Below are 21,231 nucleotides of genomic sequence, written 5' to 3' on the forward strand. Positions count from 1 at the left end.
CAACTACTATGCTCACTAAACATGTGTTTCAAGATTGAAGACAATTTCAAACATCTAAAAACTGAAATAATATCGCACTATCAAGCTGGAAATGAAATGAATACAAAAAGTGGTCTTTTAGTGAGAAGGAAAATATGTCTACCTGCCATTAAGAAACACTTAACATTAATATATTAGCTCCATTCTCTCAATCTTGAAAATTTTATTATTTCTTAGTCATGGTATACTTCTGCAATGGATATACTTACCATTTTATAGAATATACATGACTCATGGATTTTATTGGGCAATATAATAAAAATATTTTGTCTGTAATAAATAGAACAGATGTCATTTGATTATGCCAAATCTAAATTATAACTTTGTAGTACCTAGCTCCTTATTAAGATGATTAATGGAAATTAAATCCTCAGGCTAGTTAGTAACAAATTGAATGGCAACTTCTATAAAATAATTAGAAGGGCTGGCAAAATAGGATCTAAAATGCATAGATGAAATTCTATCATTTCCACACATCACAGACCTGAAATAATGAGACTGAAAAACCAAGTTTTGGAAGTCAAAAAGTCATGTTTAGAATACATTAGTTCCACAGTCATTCAACATAATTTCATATGAAATATCTCAATAATTTTAAGTGTTGGTAAATAATTCTCTTTAAAAATGAAAGCATCCATGTAGGCTTACACTGTGTCATTATAATACTTGGGCTGCATTTAGAACATGATCTAAGACTTCAGTAAAATCTTATTAAAATTATTTGTTATTTACAACTTAATATGAAAGAATGATTAGAGATTTAAATGTAATAGCTATTTTTATGTTTGGGACATTTATTTCCTCACTTTATTTTTCTTCTATGAGTCCCATATTACATTCATTTTTCAGTTTGAATGTCACAGTCTCTGTACAGATGCCACAATGGTAAGGGTCAGATAAGAGGTGTGGTGTTATTTTAATACATATTTTTAATGAACCAAGTTTGGGCTATTTTATATGCTGCATGAACAGTTTATTCTTAATTGATTTCTACTTTTAACATTTTTCCTTATTTTTACCTTTTTCCATTTTATTTGTTCTTTCTTTTTATTTTATTTTAATCAGCTTTTCTTCCTTTCTAATACATGCACTTAATGTGAAAAAAGTTCTCAAATTCACAGCACTGAATTGGCTACAATTTGCAATTTTTACTAATATCTGTTCAGATCTTATTTTCCTTTGACTCATGGGTTACCTACATGTGCATTTCCAAATTGACACTAATTGGGTATTTTCTAGTTATCCTTTCATATTGGTTGCCCTTGCGACTTGCTTGCTGTCTGCTCTCTGTGTCCATTCACTGCACGTTCTTCTGTGTCTGCTTGTCTCCTTGTCTTCCTGCTTGTCTTCCTGTGTCATCTTCCTGCACCAGGACCATCAGCTCTCTGCAGGCATAGGTCAGTTTACCTTCACAATATTCTTAATCCTTCTGAACATGTGAAATTTGTCAAAGCTTGCTTTATTAACTTGCCTATTTTTAGTAAAACCTCATGTCACTTCAGAAGAGTATGTCTTCTGTTGTTGTTGAACGTAATGCATCTGATATACCTATTGAACCAATTATCTTAAAATGAATGGATCAAATTCTTGCCTGCAGTGAGGATGGATGGGTGATGGTAGTTGCTGAACAGAGAGTGAAATTCACTGGTATTTACCTCAGTTTACAAGCTTCTCATTCCCACTCTTTCCTGAATACCACAGACAGCTCCTGCCTGTTAGGCAGCTGAACTTGTGGAGGGACTGATTATTTATTTTTATTAGAGAGTATTGTTTTAGAATTTAACAATAATACTGAAAGCTTGGAATGCATTAAATCCAATTAACTCCTTTCTTAGATATTTATGGTCTCCTACATTTTAATTCTACATTTTTTTAAAACCAATACTGTTTGTATACTATGTATTCAGATGCCATCTATGTTCTCCAACATATTTACCCTTTATTCATTTCTAAATGTTGATGTTCCCCTCTGAGAATATTTCTTTCTACTTGCAGAGAGCCTTTTAGTAAATAGAAAGCCCAGTAGAAGTAGATAATCAGATACCTTGCAGCTGAAAAATAATCATAAGGAGATGGTCTGAGAAAGAAGGCATATGTTTTACAACAAATAAGAAAACTATAGGAGAAGATATGTTAGTGCTAAAATGCCCGAGTGGGGTTATTTTAGAGGAATGAGATGTCTGTATCTATTGAAATATGGATGGTCAAAGACAAAATACATATTTTAAAAATAATAAGCTGTACTAATTTGGATTTATTTTGATTTGTATCACATTTAAATTCAAGCAATCATAAGTTTAAAATAAAGTTGAAGGAAAACCCGAATGCCTTGCCCTTTTCTCTGTCATTTTCTTCCTTCCTCCACTTCAGTAGTATCCTACTCTTTCATTCTCTTATAAGGGCCTCATATTGATCTCCATTTCTGACTGCTTTATACTCTACTGCTCTTGCAGAAATTGTACAATGCAAGAATAAGAAGACAAACAACCCCTCCAAAATGAGTAAACATAAAAGGGATTGGGGGAAGATGGTGGAGTAGGGTGCTCTATGACTCTGTCATTCCACCAGAACAATTATTAAATAAATAGGGACCATTTGGAACAATGATTTTGAAACCCCAGTGGCCATAAGGACACTATATACCAACCAGGAAAGATGTGGAGAAAGAGGCTGATAAATTAGAATAAAGAAAATTAAATTTCTCTCTACATTTTGTGGCTAGGGTGACCCATCACCAATACTCACTAAGTGTGGATTATAGTACATATTATAGTTTAAACTATCTCCCACATATTTTTGTAAGTTAAGACAAGACATATAATGGCCTGTATCTGCCAATGCAACAATATTCAGGACAATTCCAATGTCCAGAAAATGTCACCATATTATACCTATATTTTTAAAGATATTTAGGTTACATAAATATTACATGAAAAAATATAGGGGATTTCCATATGCCCCATACCACCCACATTTTCCCACATTAACAACAACCTTCATTAGTGTAATACATTCATTGCAATTAATGAACATATTTTGGAGCATTGTCACTAAGCATGGATTAAAGTTCACATTGTAGTTTACACTCTTTCCCACCCAATTCTGTAGGTTGTGGCAAGATAAATAATGGCCTGTATCTCTCATTGCAATGTCAATTGGGACAATCCCCAAGTCCCAAAAAAGCTCCTGTATTACACTGTTTTTTCCCTTTCCCTCCCCTCAGAACTTCCAGTGACCTCTGCTTCCCCATCAAGGATATAATTTCTTCCATTGCTAGAACCACAATAAGTCTAAAATATAGTACCAGTCTACTTAATCCATAGTTTATTCCCCAACCCTGAGGATTCTGGGATGATGATGCCCACTCCAGCTCTAATTGAAAGGGGACTGTGCTCTATTAGGGCCAGTGGATGGGACCTTCTTGCTTGCAGTTGCAGACTCTCTTGGTTCTTTTGTATGGTAGTTGTCCATCATCCCCTCCTTGTTAGTTGTCTTGAGTGAGACCAATGAGCTGGAGAGTAACTGTTGCAACTCCTTTGAGATTTGGGGCCCAGCTGGCACATGGACAGCCAAAGATTTAAGTCTCTTGGACTTACACCTACTACCTCTAGTTCTAATTATAGATTCAAAGAGAAGAACAGAAGAGGCATGTGTAGGGAAACCACAACTGAGACCACCTCTGTCACCCTGGGGAGCATAAATATCAAAGTAGGGCCTTCTGGCAAGGCACCAAATTCTTGAGCTATCTGTCCTGACTATAGTGTCTGGATGTCTCCAAGCCTCAGGAGCCATTATCTTGGATAGTATCTAATTTGGCAGTTAATGAGACCTTGCTGAGAAGTGCATAAGCATAACCTCTGGAATGTCCTCCCAATGCACTTTGAAGTCTCTTAGCCATACAAACTAATTTGTCTTTACTTTTTCCCTCTTTTGGTCAAGGTCTTTTTCAGTTGCATTGCTACTTGGTGCTTGATAGTATCCCTCAGTACCCAGTGTCATGTCCCATGCTGGTGGGAAGGTAATGTATTTATATGCTGAGTTTGGCTTAGAGAGAGACAACATTTGAGCAACAGAGAGGCCCTCACCCTATAATACTACGCACCCTATAACACTAGGCTAAGTTTCCATTTCAAGAGTAAAGGTTCATAAGCACAGTCATAAATATCAAGGACCTATCAATGAACCATTCTCCATCACTGGTCATTGCCCCTGTACTCAGGGGTTTTTGGTGTTCCATTAAAGAATGTGGCAGAGTACCCAAGAATGGGAACTCAACATTCCTTTGGTTATTGTGCAAATCTCTACCTACCATGACAATGCTCCATGAACATTTGAACATATTTATGTGCCTTATATGTATGCCCAGGTGAGCTTCCTTCCATGTATCCCCAATGACTGATATCACACACCAATGGTCCCCCCAAGCACAGTTGTAGCCCTTCTGTGATCCAAAACTTCTTAAAAATGAAGCCCATAGAATAGCCAAACACAACCAGTAAGAAAATGAAATAATACTGATAGTTTTAGAAATAATAAATAAAATACAAAAATAAATAAAACACAATTTGTGACATTAGAAAATAATGAAAAAATATTTAAAAGAATTTTTTTGACATTTTACATTTCATCACTATAAGATCTGTTGTCCTATATGTACAATGACATTTTCTTCCATATACTCCCACAGTGTCTTACTTTTTTCATTTTGTTTTCAAAGCAGTTTTAGGCTACAGAATGGTCACATACTGAATAGAGGGAACTCCCATACACCCAACATCTTCCCCTTTTTCCCTTTTCCCTATTTATAACATTTTATATGTGGATGCTATATTTATTGCAACTGATGTACAAATATTGAAGCATAGCTACTAACCATGGTCTATGATTTAGATTGTGGTTTACATTTTTAACCACACACTTTTATAACTTTTGATGTAATTTAACATGGCCTCTATCCATCACAGCAAGATCATGTAGAAAAATTCCATTGCTGCCAAAATGCCCCCTGTTCCATCTATTCTATTCCTCGCTCCCCCTCCCCTTGGGATCCACTGCAAACAGCAGGCTTCATTCCTTGATGGACAGGATTCATAGTTACTTGAAAACAGCACTGAGAGCTTGGCATAATGGTCTGTCCTCCCCTATTAGGCACCACCCATGTTCTCAAGAGACTCTTGTCCTCTATTTGAGAACATAGCGAGCCTCCCCAGAATAGGAGTCCACCACCTTGCCACTCATTACGTGGTTCTCCACACACTGATATAACACACTATGCCAAAATGAACACTCAGAAACTCCCTAGAGGTCTGCGCCAGGTGCACCCTGTCCTGAATGCCCCCCACATGCAACATCCCAAAACGGCAACCCTCACTTGCCAACAAAGCATTCCGAACATTGTAGTTTCAACCATGTAACTGCCAGTCCCCAGTGTTCACCTGCTCCCTCCTCCTACTGTACCTCCAGTTCCATGGAGTGTCCAACCCACCCTCCCCACCCCACCTCCTGACAAACCAGCACTGCCCAGCCCAACAGTATCATTACACCGTTATCATGCCCCTCCACTGTACAACTACATACTTCCACCTTATCATAGATTATGCCCATACAGGTCTTGCCTTACAACCTTCTTTTCCCTTTCTATTTACTGTAAACCTATCTCCCAGACTCTAGCTCTGTGAATCTGCTCCATTTGTTTAATTCATATCAGTGCGGTCATGTAATATTTTACCTTCAGTGTGTGGCTTGTTTCATTCAACATAAGGTCCTCAAGATTCACCCGTGCTATTCCTTATGTTAATACTGCATATTTTCTTAAAACAGAGTAATATTCCATTGTATGTATATGCCACAATTTGTTTATCCATTCAACTATTGAAGGGCATTTGGGTTGATTCCAACTTTTGGCAACAGTGAATAATGCTGCTATGAACATTGATGTGCATATATCTGTGTGTGTCCTTGCTTTCAGTTCTTCTATATATACCCAGCAGTGGAATTGCTGGACCATATGGCAAATCTATTCTCCAAACTGTTCTCCACAGTGGTTGCATCATTCTACATTCCTACCAGCAGTCAATGAGGGTTCCCGTTCCTCCACATCCTCTCTAGCACTTGTAGACCTCTGTTTTTTTTTAATAGTCACCAGTCTAATGGGTATAAGATGATATCTCATTGTAGTTTTAATTTGCATTTCCCTGATAGCTAGTGATGTTGAGCATTTTTTCATGTTATTTTTAGCCATTTGTGTTTCTTCTTTGAAGAAGTGTCTATTCAAATCACCTGCTCATTTTTTAAATGGGTTGTCTTTTTATTTTTGAGATGCAAGGTTTCTTTATATATGCAGAATATTAGGTCCCTATCAGATATATGGTTGTCAAATATTTTCTCCCTTGAGTAGGCTGCCTTTTCACTTTCTCGACAAACTCATTTGAGGTGCAAAAGTTTTTAATTTTGGGAAGGTTCAATTTATCCATTTTTTCTTCCACTGCTCATGCTTTGGTTGTGAAGTTGATGAAACCATTTCTTATTATAAGATCTTGTAGATGTGTCCCCTACATTATCATGCAATGTCTTTATGGTCTTGACTCTTTTATTTAGACCTTTGATCCACCTTGAGTTAATTTTTGTATAAGGTGTGAGATGGTATTTCTTTTGGATTTGGATATCCAATTCTCCAAGCACCACTTGTTGAAGAGGTCATACTATCCCAGATGAATAGGACTGCTGGCCTTGTCAAAAATCAGTTGATTGTATATGTGAAGTTCCATTGAGCATTATGTCTATCCTTGTGCCAATACCATGCAGTTTTGAACACCCTAGCTTTGTATTATGTTTTAAATTCAGGTGGTGTGAGTCCTTTGATTACATTTTTCTTTTTTAATATGTCTTGATGTTTTGTCTTTCTATCCATGAACAGGGAATATTCTTCCATTTATTTAAGTCTTCTTTGATTTCCTTTAACAGTGTTGTGTAGTTTTCTTCAAATAAGTCATTGACATCTTTATTTAAATTTATTCCTAAGTATTTGATACTTTTAATTGCTATTGTAAATGGGATTTTTTCTTGATTTCCTTCTCAGATTGCTCATTATTAATGTACAGTAATGCTACTGATATTCACACAATGATCTTATAATGTGTGACTTTACTGAATTCATAAGCTCTGAAAGCTTTATTGTAGATTTCTCAGAGCTTTCTATGTATAAGATTATGTCATCTGCAAATAGTGAAATTTTTACTTCTTCCTTTCCAGCCTTGATGCCTTTTATATCTTTTTCTTCTCTAAGTGCTTGAGAAAGTTATTCTAATACAATGTTAAAGATAAGTGGTGAAAATGGGTATCCTTGTCTTGTTCCCTATCTTAAAGGGAAAGCTTTTAGGATGTCTCCATTGAATATGATGTTAGTTGTGGGTTTTTCATAAATACTTCATCCTGTTGAGAAAGTTTCATTCTATTCCTATCTTTTCTAGTGTTATTATCAGAAAAGTGTGATGTATTGTATCAAGTGCTTTTTCTGAATTTATAATTAATCATTTGATTTTTTCTATCTGCTTATGTGGTGTATTACATTGACTGATTTTCTTATGTTGAACCATCCTTGCACATCAGGGATGAAACACACTTGGTCATGGTGTAATTCATTTGGTACATTGGTGAATACAATTATCAAGTATTTTGTTGAGGATTTTGGCATCTAAGTTCATTAGAGAGATTGGTCTATAGTTTTCTTTTCTTGTGGTACCTTTGTTTGGCTTTGGCACTAGGGTGTTGTTTACATCATAGAATACGTCAGGCAATATTCCATCCACTTTTATTTTCTGGAAGAGTTTAAGCAGGATTGGTGTTAGTTCCTTCCAGAATGATTGGTAGAATTCACCTGTGAAGCCAGCTCATCCTTGGCTCTTCTTAGTTGGAAAGTTTTTGATGAATAATTTTACCTTGTTACTTGTGATTAGTCTGTTGAGTTCATCAATTTCTTCTTTCATCATTGTAGGCTGCCTGTATGTTTCTAGAAATTTGTCCATTTCCTCTAAATTATCCATCTTGTTGGCATATAAATTTTGAAAGTATCTTCTTATGATGCTCTTTATTTCTGTGGAATCGTGGTGATATTCCCTTCCTCATTTCTTATTTTGCGTATTAGCATCTTTTTTCCTTTTTTCTTTGTTAGCCTAGCTAAAGATTTGTCAATTTCTTCTGGAAGAACCAACTTTTGGTTTTGTTTATTTTTTCTAGTGCTTTCTTATTTTCAATTTCATTTAGTTCAGTTCTAATCTTTTTTATTTCCTTCTTTCTTCTTTTTGGGTTAGTTTGTTGTTCTTTTCCTAATTCATTCAAGTGTTCAGTTAGATCTTTGATTTTAGCTCTCTCTTCTTTATTAATATAGGCATCTATGGCTGTGAATTTCCCTCTCAGCACTGGTTTTGCTGCACTCCAAAGGTTTTGATATATTGTGTTGTCATTTTCATTCATTTCAAGGTAGTTACTGATTTCTTTTGCAATTTCCTCCTTGACCATATTTGTCCAACAGTGTGTTGTTCAAGTTCCTTATCTTTGTGCCTAATCTGGTTTTCTGTCTCTTACTAATTTCCAGCTTCATTTCACTGTGGTCAGGGAAATTACTTTGTATAATTTCAATCTTTCTAAATCATTGAGAGTTGTTTTATGGCTCAGCTTGAGATCTGTTCTGGAGAATGATCCATGTGCACTTGAGAAGAATGTATATCCTGCTGTATTTCTGTGCTATGTATATATATGTCTATTAGGTCCAGCTCCTCTAATGTATAATTCAAAGTTTTGTTTATTGATTCTCTGTCTAGATGTTCTGTTTAATGGTGGTAATGGTATATTAAAATTCCCCACTATAATTGGAGAGGCCTCTATTTCTCCACTTAGTTTTTCCAGTGTTTGCCTCATATATTTTGAGGCACCCTGGTTAGGTGCAGAAATATTTATGATTGTTCTTTCTTCTTGACAGAATATCCATTTTATTATTATACAGTGTTCATCTTTGTCTCTTACAATACTTTTGCATTTAAAGTCTATTTTGTCTGATACTAGTGCAGCTAACCCGCCCTCCCCCTTTTTGGTTATTGTTTGCTTGTAAACTTGTTTTCCAACCATTTACTTTCAGTCTAAAGTAGGTTTCTTGTAGACAGTCTATAGATAGGTCATATTTCCTTATCCATTCTGCCAAGCTGTGTTTCTTGACTGGTGAGTTTATTCTATTAACATTCAATGTTTATATTGTCAAGGAGTTAATTGCATTAACCATATTTTCTTTTGGTTTCTGTATGCTATATGTTCTCTTTATTTCTCTTTTTATCTTTTTGGTTGTTCTTACACTCTCCTGTTTTGTTTTGTTTTGTTTTTTCCTTTCAAACTGAAGAATTCCTTTCATTATTTCTTGAAGTGCAGGTTTCTTATTGGCATACTCTCTTAATTTCTGTTTATCTGTGAATATTTTGAACTCTCCCTCATTTTTGAATGTCAGTTTCACTGAGTAGGGAATTCTTGGCTGGATGTTTTTTCTTTTAGCACCTTAATTATGTCATATTTCTGCCTTCTTGCCTCCATAGTTTCAGATGAGAAGTCAACACTTAATCTTATTGAGCTACTCTTGTATATGATGGTTCTTTTTTCTCTCGCTAATTTCAGTATTCTCTTTGTCTTGAGCATTGGACAATTTGACAAGTATATGTCTTGGAGTAGGCTTGTTAGGATTTATACTGTTTGAAGTGTGCTGTGTTTCCTGCACATGTTCATCCATGTCTTTCAATAGCGTTTGGTAGATTTCAACCATTTCTCCAACATACCGTCTGTCCCATTTCCTTTCTATTCTCCCTCTGGGATGCCTACAATGTGTAAGCTTGTGCATTTCATGTTGTCATTCAGATCCCTGAGTACCTGCTGAAGTTTTTCTATTTTTTTAATCTATCTGCTGTACTACCTATTTGATTTCAGCTGTATTGTCTTCCACATTGAAAATTCTTTCCTCTGCATAATCAAATCTGTTATTTGCTTCCATTGCACTTTTGATATCTTGTATTGTGGCATTTATCACCATGATATACATTATCTTTTCATGTATGTTTATAATTTCTTCAATGTGTTCTTCCAGTGTCTTCGTAATATTTATTCTTAATCTCTTTCTTCACTTCATTAAGTTGATTCATGTTTTTTTTTGGTCATCTCTGATTAGTTGTTCCATGTTCTACATTTTCTCCTGTTTTTCAGTTGGTTCATTGGCCTGGGTGCTTTCTTCCTATTTCTTAGTATAGATTGAATTGTAATATTTTGTTAGTGTCTAGGCATCAGTTTATCTTGATTGGATTGTTCAGTGGATTAGCTTCTTTTTCTAATCTAAGGCTTTATTTTTTTGCTTTTGTTTGTGTGGTCAGTTTTAACCGTGACAATTTGTTCGTCTTATTTTATTTCCTTGCAGTTGTCTATGTTCTCTTGAGAATAAAAAATTAGGGCCAGAGAAAAGGAAAGAAGTATGAAGATAGAAAGGATAATAGTAATAATAATAATAGGTCAAAAAGGAACCATATAAGACCCAGGGAAATGATTAATTAATTGGAGTAAGAAGTGCAGAAGAATAAGAGTAAAAAAGTGGAGCACAAACATGAAATGAAAAACTGAACAGAGAAAAATATATAGAATGAATTAAAAGGCCAGAATGGTGAGAAGAGAGAGAAAGTAAAAGAGGAAGCACAACAAAGAAGAAACAAAGAATAGCAACTAATTAACAAGAGAAAGGGTGGGGTGGAGAAAGAGGATAAAAGGTAGGGGGAGAACATAAAACAACCAAACAAACAAGCAAACAAATAAAAACCATGGAAAAGCAACCTTCCCACTTAAGCCCCTAAGGAATTTCTCAGGCTGCTGGTGTTCATCAATCAATTATCCTGCAACCTACCCTCTGCAGGTTTTGAACCAGGTTTTGGTGACTAAACCAGGTTAAATTGAAAAAAGGTAACTTTTTAAAGAAACTTAAGAGATCCAAGAAAAGCTAATACAAAAGGAATTTCTATATGTTTCCAGTCCTAAAGTGTCAGCTGGATGTCTGATAACCTGGTGGATCACTTCTTTAAGAAGACTCAGGAATAGAACCAGGGATCTTACATATTCAAGGCAAGAACTCCTCTGCTGAGCTAAACTTTCTCCCTGGATCAGCTAGCCTTTGAGAAAGCTGTCAGCACACTTTCCCTTAGACTGGTTAGATTCTTAGCAGTTTCGAGATTCCTGCTGGTAAGGTGCCTTTCTATTCTTTTTTTTTTTTTTTTTTTTTTAGGGCTTCTGTAATTTTATTTGTTTTCCATAGATAATATACGTGTTTCTTACTCTCCATTTCTCCTTCTTTGTGTTCCTATAATTTTTTTCTCTTTCTATTGTTTTTAAAATGTTATATTCAAAAAATATAAGAGGTCCCCATATACCCCCACCCCCCTCACCCCACTCTTCCCACATCAACAACCTCTTTCACTCTTTCATCCTCATGAGACATTCATTCCATTTGGAGAATACATTTTGGAGCACTGCTGCACCACATTAGCCTTTCTATTCTAATTGCTTTCTCTCCCAAGGCAGCTGGGTATGACCACCTGTGTGAGTGGATTCCCCCTCCCCTCTTCTGGTCAGGTTGAGGTCTCCTGGGATTCAAAGGGAACCCTGGTGACTGAACTCACGCAAAGAAACCACTTTTCACCCTCTTGCAGACCCCTCCTCCTCCCAGGGAAACCTAAATAGGCCCTTGAAAGCTTATTGAGGCTTCCTAGCACTTGCCTCTTCCTGCCCAAGTTCCTTTCTCCCAGGGCAGTTGGGACATTAGGCTGCCTGAGCATATTTCCTTCTCCCCTCTACCTGGGGCCACCTCAGTGCCAGCTGGTGTGCTCCATGAGGTTGAAAGGGAACCCAGGAAATCAAACCACAGAAAGAAACCCCTCTTCACTTTTTGCCAGAACCTTCTTACTCCCAGAGAATGCACCCCCCTCCATTTGGTGGCTGGTGGGAGTCAGGGCATTTGTGGTGGCTTTTTGCCTTGAGGGTGGGGCTTAGCCACACCATTTCCAACCACAAGGGTGATAAACTCACAGTTTTCTCTTAGGCTCTTTATCTCTTTGTCCAGTTCTCTCCTGATTAATGCTTTGAAGTCTCCTGCTCTGTGGATTCCTAAAACAGCTCACTTGGGAAGGATTTCGCCCCTTCTCAGTCATTTTTGTGAGAGCTTGGGAGTGTCCATTTAAACTGACACCATCTTGTCATTGGAACTTTCTTTCCCAATTGATTGGCCTTAGTATCCTTGACAAAAATCTAATGGTCGTAGATATGGGGTCTAATTTAAACTCTAAATTAAATTCCCCTAGTCTAAAATGATCCTTGAGTCAGTACCATGCAGTTTGACCTTGCAGCTCTGTAAAACATTCTAAAGTCAGGAAGTGAGAGTCCTCCAACTTCATCCTTCTATTTCATGATGGTTTTGGCTATTCAGGGCACCTTAACCTTCCAAAGAAATTAGATGATTGACTTTTCTATTTCTGCAAAGAAGGCTGCTGGAATTTTGAATGGGATTGTGTTGAATTTGTACATAGCTTTGGGTAGAACTGACACTTAACTATATTGTACTCCAATCCATGGTCATGGGATATCCCTCATTTATTTGGATTTTCTTTTATTTCTTTTAGCAAAGATTTGTAGCTGTCTGTAAAAAGTCCTTACATCCTTATTTAGATGATTCTTAGATATTTGATTCTTTTCATTAGTATTGTAAATGGAATTTGTTTCTTGATTTCCTCCTCAGAATGCTCATTTGCTAGTATATAAAAACATTCCTGACTTTGGCATTTTGATCTTGTACCATGCCACTTTTCTGTATTCTCTTATTAGATCTAGTAGCTTTGTTATAAAATTTTCAGGAAATTCTATATATAGGATAACATCATATGAAAAGGGAAAGTTTTACATATTTCTTTCCAATTTGGATGCTTTTTCTTTAAAAGGAATTTTACTGAGATATAGTCACATACCATACAATTAATTCAAATTTTACATTCAATGGCTTTTGGTATAATCACAGAGTTGTACATTCATCACCTTAGTCAGTATTAGAGCACATTCATTACTCCAAAAAGAAACACCCCCACACACAAAACTATGGATTGTAGCAAATAATAATGCTCAAATAACATTTCATCAATTGTTAAAAAAAAAGAATGGTAGGGAGTTATCATAAATGACACATACTAGGCACAAAATACTCGATGCCCTTTACTTCTTTTTCATGCCAATAGCTTTGGCTAGAACATCCAGTACAATGTTGAATAACAGCAGTGACAGGGGACATCCTATCTAGTTTCTGATCTTAGAGGAAAAGTTTTCAGTCCTTTACTATTAAGTAGGATGTTTGTTGTGGGGTTCTCACATATACCTTTTATGATGTTGAGGACATTTCCTTCTTTTCCTAGTGCTATGAGTAATTTTAACATGAAAGGGTGCTGCATTTTCTCAAATGTCTTTTTTGCAACACTTAAATAGTCACATGTTTGTTTTATCCTTCATTCTGTTAATGTGGTGTATTATGTTAATTTATTTTCTTATGTTGCAGTATCCTTTCAAACCTAGAAAATATCCCACTTAAGAATATTTTCTTTTATCTAATCTTGTCTTTGAAAAATACAAAGGCTATGGAGTTACTGAAATACTACCCTTTCTTGGTTTCATTTTTGGTAGGGGGAAGAGTCATGTAATTTGTTCTTTACTATAGACAAACTGGCAATTTGCCATATCTTTTATCTTACTGGCAACCAATTTTTTCCCAAATTAGTATTCATAACCTTGCTCACTTTAAAATGATTTTAGGTACATTTTAAAGATTTTTCAAACCAACATTTCTTTGTCTTTAGTTTGAGCAACACCTAATGTATTCATAATTATTTCTATATGATTTTACTTGCAACCCTGAAATTCAGGATTTCCTTACATATTAATATTTCTTAATATATTTCCATCTAATAGATGGGAAGAAACCATATTTTAAAATCAAAATTTTGTTAAATTCTAGTTTTGATATATTTCAGAAAAATATGTAATATTTGATATCCTCTTTATTAGTAGTACTTAAACACAGGAATTGAAAGCAAGGATTATCTATGGGAAAAATGAGGAATTCAATGGAGTGCTTATTTTCTAACACGAAGTGAGACCATATTTTAAAAACACAGTACCATTTCTGTGCTTTCTTTCCTCTTCCATGCAAACTGCACATGTTTCCAAAAGAATAAATATGATTGCTTGAATATCTTGTCTGAGGTTTTAGATTTATTTTTATCCAGTCAGAGGTGTTTGTAAGAGATGAGAAAGAGTGAAGAAATCAAACCATATTATAAGTGTTGCAATAATGGAGAGATTCATGTCTTTTGCTAAAGTAAAGTTTTGCTTCACCCTCTTGACATTTCCTTAACAATTGTACACTTCAGGAAAGCATGAATCTACTGAATGAATATCGTCTTTCCCCACGGTTCCAGAACATTCTTGACTCTGAGGTCTAGCAGAAGTTGTTCTTCAACATTAGCTTCTGTTCTTCCAAGAACTAGTAAGCACCATTTTCTGCTTACAATATATAGAATGCGTTCTGATTTTCTGAAACACACACACTAATAATCTACTAAGGGAATTATACTCTCCATATTTTTCTAGGTAGGTATATCCATAAGTGATTTACTAATAAATGTTTTTAATTTTGAGTTACATAGTTAAGTTGTAAATTTGATATATCCATTAAAATATTAGCCATAGGATATATGTCAGCATATGTTATCTTATTCTGCTCCTGAACATTTTTTTTAGAACAATTCTGCGCATCCCAGAATTAAATGAAAGAATTTGTAATACCATTACCCTGTAATATAGATTGCTTTTTAAAGTGGTGCAAACTATCAACTCCCCCCTGTATCTAAGACTCTTCTAATATGACTGAAGTTTTCCCAAGAAGGAGTGGAACCTTTTACCACAGCTTGAATGTGTGCAGGCTTTGTGCCTTGCTTTTGCTAGAAGAAGACAATGGAAGTGGCAGCTCCTAGCATGGGCCTAAAGAAATCTTGGGATTTTCTATTCACTCTTTTGGAAATATGCCCAGTATGCATGAGGACTAACATCCCAGAATTAAAAGACTCTATGAAGAAAGGCTGACACTCCTCTTCCCCAAGCATGTTAGAGAACTTACTTTATGTCAGAAAGCTGCCTACTTGATCTGGAGTTGTTTGTAGATGCACAATGAAGGCAGCCAAGTACAGATAATCACTAAACTGGTAATTATTCTCATAATCAATAATAAATATTTTTAAGGTAATACATTTTGAGATGATTTATTATACAGCAATTGTTAATTAATATATTGAGAATCTGGAAATTGTGAGGGTGATATATTTGAGACCACATGCTTCATTGTGAAAAATTTTAGAAATCCAGAATTCCATTTGTACAATTTCGTCATATTTATTTAGTTATTTAACAAATATTTGTATGTAATTGTATTAGGTCTGTTATTCTGGGATCTGGATCATGTAGCATCATGATGTACTTCCTAATATGACTGTTCTTCACCCATAAAATAAAAATATAACAGTAATGCAAGAACATTAGAGAAATGAATAAATCTTAGAGAAAAAGAAAATGAATAATGTTACCATTGTTACTCAGACTTTGAGATACAACTCCTTACAATTTGGACAAAAATGTTCCAATTTATACTTGTTAAAGATATTTTCAAATACTAAAAATAAGTCTCACAAACCAATTATTGCATGACAAAATCATTTTGTGTGTGAGATACAAGGCAAATATAGTCTTATATCCGGCAATGTTCATATGCTTTTAATTCTAATTCTTTGACAATATAATTGTCCTGAAGAATCACACAGACAGTTTATGAATTGTAGGAAAGAGTCTAATATTCTGATATGTTTTAGGAGTTCTTCAGTAGAATCCATAGTATGTAAATGAACATCAGTAGTTATTTCTGCAGGTACCCTATCCACTATAGCCAGAGTCTTAGCTATATACAGGACAGCCATTAGCATGGCACTGGTCACTGTAGTAATTGCTGGAGTAGCACATGTTTTCTAGTTGAAGGTTCAAATGAACAGCATGAAATCAGTTTGCTGATTTTCGAAATCCCCATCTTCACAGGGCCTTTTATGTACAACCAGTTGTGAATGGGTCAGACACAGCCAATGTTGATCTCATGCTGCAGTAGACTTCCACATGAATCTCCTCTTTCCTTAAGCAAAGTGAATTTCTTAGAACCATAATTATTAATTTATGATGCCTAAGTTCTCACAATCTAATCTCTAGCCTTTAGTAAGAAGTTTTGATTTATTTTGAAAAATTGTATTCACTTCATGTGAATTTTTCATGAGGATATTTAATATATTTACCCAGGTGCCATGGAATTCCATGAGTTTGCAAGACCTTATAGATACTTTTTTTTCATGGCTCTATTTGCTGAATGTTAAATTCCATTCCATAATCAAATATGATGTGGTTGTTTAGGAGAGGAAAGTTACTTGATTATGTTACTTTTTATCATTAATATGAGATGTTTCCAAATATTCAGAAAATACGTTGGTAGAAACCTATGTCATTATTTCCATTTATCTGTCACAGTGCGAACAAACCCAACTGACCTAGATATGCGTAAAGAGGAAGATTTAGATCAATGTTTCAAGTAGAGTAGTTTACCTTCCCTCTTTTCTTTTCATTCTGATAGTTTCCTAGGGTCCTCTTTTTTTAAATTTTGTTTTATTTTTAAAGAAGCTTTAGATTACATAAATGTTACATTAAAAAAATACAGGGATTTCCCATAGGCCCCACTTCTACCCCCTCCCACACTTTCCCCCCATTAACAACATCTTTCATTGGTGTGGTATATTTGTTACAATTCATAAACACATATTGAAACATTGCTACTAACCGTGCAATATAGTTTGCACTATACTTTACACTCTTCCCTGCACAATTTTATAGGTTATCATGAAATGTATAATGGCCTGGATTCGGTTTTCTGGTGAATGGTTCTGAGAGATGTACTCAGATAGCTGAATAATAACAGAAGTGGACACAAGTGCAAAATGACAGGTTTTTCTTATGCTGGGGAATCAACTGGGAGCATATTTTGGTCCATAAAGAGAAATATTTTGTGTCTTCTTTGAGAGGCTTTTTTTTTTAGTTTGCCACAGGGCTGCTTATACAATGTACCAGAAATGGATGGATTTTTACAATGGGTATTTTAATTGGGGTGGAATCTTACAGTTCCAAGGCTGTGAAATGTCCACATCAAGGCACTATGAGAGAGGCCTTCTCACCAAGGTCAGTTACTGGTGATGCTGGGGTCCTGCCACATGATGAAGCAAGAAGTTGGCCTTTTTCTCCTGAGGTCCTTGCCTACCCCTGTAGGATCGTTCGTCTCTTGGAGCACAGATGTGGGCAACCAGGCTTAGAAATTTTCTCTTTCTTGCCCTCCTCACTCAGTCTTGGCAACTATGCTTTCTTTCCAAGTTCAGCTGTGACTATCAGACATGTAACTGGTCTCTTCTGGCTTGAACGGCTCTGTGGGCAGAGCCTCTTGAGGGCTTCATGCTTAATCTTTGGCTGCTAGTGATCCTCAAAGTCCTTTCTCAAATGGCAGTATAAAAAAAATGGCAGAACTACCTTTTTTCTGCTTTTCACTCACTATCTGTGTCTTTGTTTATATCAGACCTAGAGAGAGAGTGGAGACCTAAGCTGGCTCACACCTCACTGATGTAGTCAAATCCTAAAGTTATCTTATCAAGTAATCTAATCAAAGAATGCTTAACTGAATTGAATGCAATCAAATGGGTCCACACCCTCATGGATGGATGAGTTTAAGAACATAATATTTTTCTGGGATTCACAAAATTCAAACTGTCTTGGGCATATAAGCTCAAAATTTTGTTACTTAAATAAACTCTTATTTTCATAATGAAGCTGCTTTTCACCAACATTCACTGTATTTGAGTTTGGGAACCTAGAGATATTGTGTCCTCCAAAGAGGATGTGGTATTTGTGCAATCTATTAAAGTCTCCTGCACAATAGTATGCATGCAGCACCACTTATTAAATATATTTTTTGTAACATATGACGGTACTAATAGAGTTTTCCCCACTGTGTATAAAAATGTAACCTTGCTCTATATCAATATTTTATTAGGCATTTTTAACTGTTCAATCCAATTCTTACATCAACTATATCAGAGGTTTCAGTATAGCATAATTTTCTCCATGTATTTTTGGAAATAGGAATGTAGGTGAAACATATTAGAGTCAAAGCCCATTATTTTCCACTGTTACTGAATTTCTTTCCTACTGAACTAACCCCAGGAATGATCTGATCAAGTGCCATTTGGATGAAATTGAAACATTTGTGTATTCATGAAACATGTGTATAAGCATCCTTTTCTCATATCCTAAATATAAGGTATTAAAGTAATATAAAATATTAGCAAAGATTTACCAACACCAATGAATAATGTATTTTCCATTCATTCAATTTTTAATAAGCAAATCCTTGTGGTGGCCAGGCACTGTCATATACATTGAACCATGTGAATATTCTCAGTGATATTTTGCTGTTAATATTATTTGATTTATTCTTCATAGCATAGGGTGTAATAATTAGAGAAAGCCATTTGGGAAAATTTCATTTTACCACAGTTATTCATGGAATGAAATATTTTCTACTCTGAGAAATTTAGATGACTTCTAATACATTATAGCCAGCAAGTGCCCTTAATTAATCTTATGAACTTGGTTTAAAATTATCTAAAATACGTTTACAATTTTCTAAATATATTCTGGCAATACCTGTTGGTCTCAAAGAATAATGTCAGTCTTGTCAACATATTGATATTTCAAAATGACTTTGACTATCTCAATATTTTAGGCAAGAATTTTCCATTTCTTAAAAGCCAAACTGACATCCAATTATACATATAAATGATCCTCCAAATGCCTAATATTATCATTCCATTATTTTCGTTTTTTTCCTTCTAATAAGAATGGAAGACATTACACTAAAAAAAGTACATTTTGATGTCTTCAGACTAGAAGTTGGAAATATGACACTCATATCCAATGTTCTATGAAGGTGGTGATCTAATTTCTTATGCTGCATATGCTGATATAGTAATGAGGTGGTTACCTTCTTTAGAGACTCTCGAAGACAATCACAATGTGCACAGCCACTTTGTGTGTTCAATCAGATATGGGAAGAGTCTTAAACGCAGAAGGGGGTGATGTAGAAAATCCACATAGAACCATACTAAGGCTCACAAAATTTCAAAATCTAGGGTATAAGGAAGGAGCCAAAGACAGAGGGACATAAAAATGATGATGGATACAGTATTTTCCAAGTTTTCCAGTGCTGCTATAGCAAATACAAAAGTCTTGTTGCCTAAAACAAGATACATTTATATTTTCCCAATTTAGGAAGCTGCAAGTCCAAAATCAAGTTATTTGCATGCAACCCATTCTCTAGAGTTTGTAGGTTTCTACTGGTAGCTTGTAGGCAATCCACAACTAAATATCGACCCACAGCACATGACAATATTTCCCTTGTATCCTTATCTCCAATGAATCTGTCCAAATTTCCTCTACTTATAGACTTCAGACATATTGGATTCTTCAAAATCCTATTTACAAATGCATTGTTACATTCATACCCTGATTCAGTGTAGCCTCATCTTAACCAATAAAACCCTCAAAAATACAATTTACATGTTGGTGTATACCCAATTTACATGTAGAAGCAAGAGTTAGAACTTAAACATGTCTTTTGGGTGCTCATAATACAAAAAATAACACCAATTCTTGGATTTTTCATTAGCTGAAAATTTTAGCTTATGAGTTAATGTTTTCATATTAACAAGTATGAAAGTTTGCATAGGTAACAGATTAATCAAAATAAATCCATTTAGAAATAACTCATTATTAGTCTTTTAAATTTTTGTAATGATGCAAAAATTATGTGAGAAAGAAAACAAATATTTACACTTGAAAGTTGAACATTATTTGATATGAGAAATATGTGGAGAAAGAAAAATTTGAAATAAAAAGAACGAAGGTTCATGCATGAGGGAATTATATAAAGGGTAATTACTGTCTTCAAATATTGTGCATGAAAAGCTGAGCCACAGCACACTTGCATCTTCTTTCCACAAAACTGATGATCATGACTTCTTTTAAGCCACTTCAGCCTTTTGGAAGAGTAACTATACACAAGTTACCCACTTACCATCATCCACAAGAAAATATGTTGAAATAAGCAAGAAAACCAATCATATTTGAAAAGAGATTAAATTTATTGAAAGAATTACTTAGTTATCAAAGGAAACATTTTGCTGAATTTTTAGAAATATTCTTTATGAGAATAGAAACAAATACAGGGATAAAAACAAAGAGATGATACTGTAGTTCTTTCATTGTAAACTAGGGTTTATTGTTGCTGTTTTGCAGACACTGGATAGGATGAACCAATCATGATGCAGGTGCTTCACAGGTGGATAACCAAGGTCTCAGTAGAATCCATATGGCCAGTATCCTCCATAGCAAGATGGGCGGTAGCAGCTGTATCCACAGCTTCCATAGGAAAATGGGCGGTAGCAGCCGTATCCATAACCACCGTAGCCACGATAGCCACAGCCCAAGCCACCATAGCCATAGCCACAGCCTAGGCCACCATAGCCATAGCCACAGCCCAGGCCACCATAGCCATAGCCACAGCCCAGGCCACCATAGCCATAGCCCAGTCCTCCACAGTAGTTGCCGTAAAAGACCATGGTGTCAGGAGTTGATTTTTCAAGTGTGTGAGAGGAAGAGATTGTCTTGAATGTGAATATCACTATCTCTGCAAGACCTTTTATACTTCTTCAGTGGCAGGTGTGGCAAAGCAAAGGCAATTTTTCCCTCATTAAAAAAATATTTTTGGCAGTAAGCACAAACACCAAAACCAATAAAACCATCATAAATCTCATGTGTCACTGGCCAGCATGAGGCCTTCATAGCTAAGATTGCTGATCTGTTGTATGAAGATTTTTGTAACAAACCAGGTACCTTGAAAGACACATTCTTGACCTGCTTTTAAAGTTCTTGATCACTGAAGGTTAAACTTAAATT

General features: G+C 35.3%; 1 protein-coding gene across 1 annotated transcript; it reads right to left on the bottom strand.

Moving 5' to 3' along the window:
* Nucleotides 1-20,630: 20,630 nt before the first annotated feature.
* LOC139438852 (keratin-associated protein 20-2-like) lies at nucleotides 20,631-20,894 on the bottom strand. Its single transcript, XM_071214493.1, has one exon. It carries the CDS (start codon nucleotides 20,892-20,894, stop codon nucleotides 20,631-20,633), a length of 264 nt encoding a protein of 87 aa, XP_071070594.1.
* Nucleotides 20,895-21,231: the final 337 nt, after the last annotated feature.

Source organism: Dasypus novemcinctus, chromosome 4 (genome assembly GCF_030445035.2).
Source record: "Dasypus novemcinctus isolate mDasNov1 chromosome 4, mDasNov1.1.hap2, whole genome shotgun sequence".
NCBI lineage: Eukaryota > Metazoa > Chordata > Mammalia > Cingulata > Dasypodidae > Dasypus > Dasypus novemcinctus.

Excerpts from the sequence above, each read along its gene's own strand:
- LOC139438852 (XM_071214493.1), bottom strand. The coding sequence starts at position 20,894 with ATGGTCTTTTACGGCAACTACTGTGGAGGACTGGGCTATGGCTATGGT.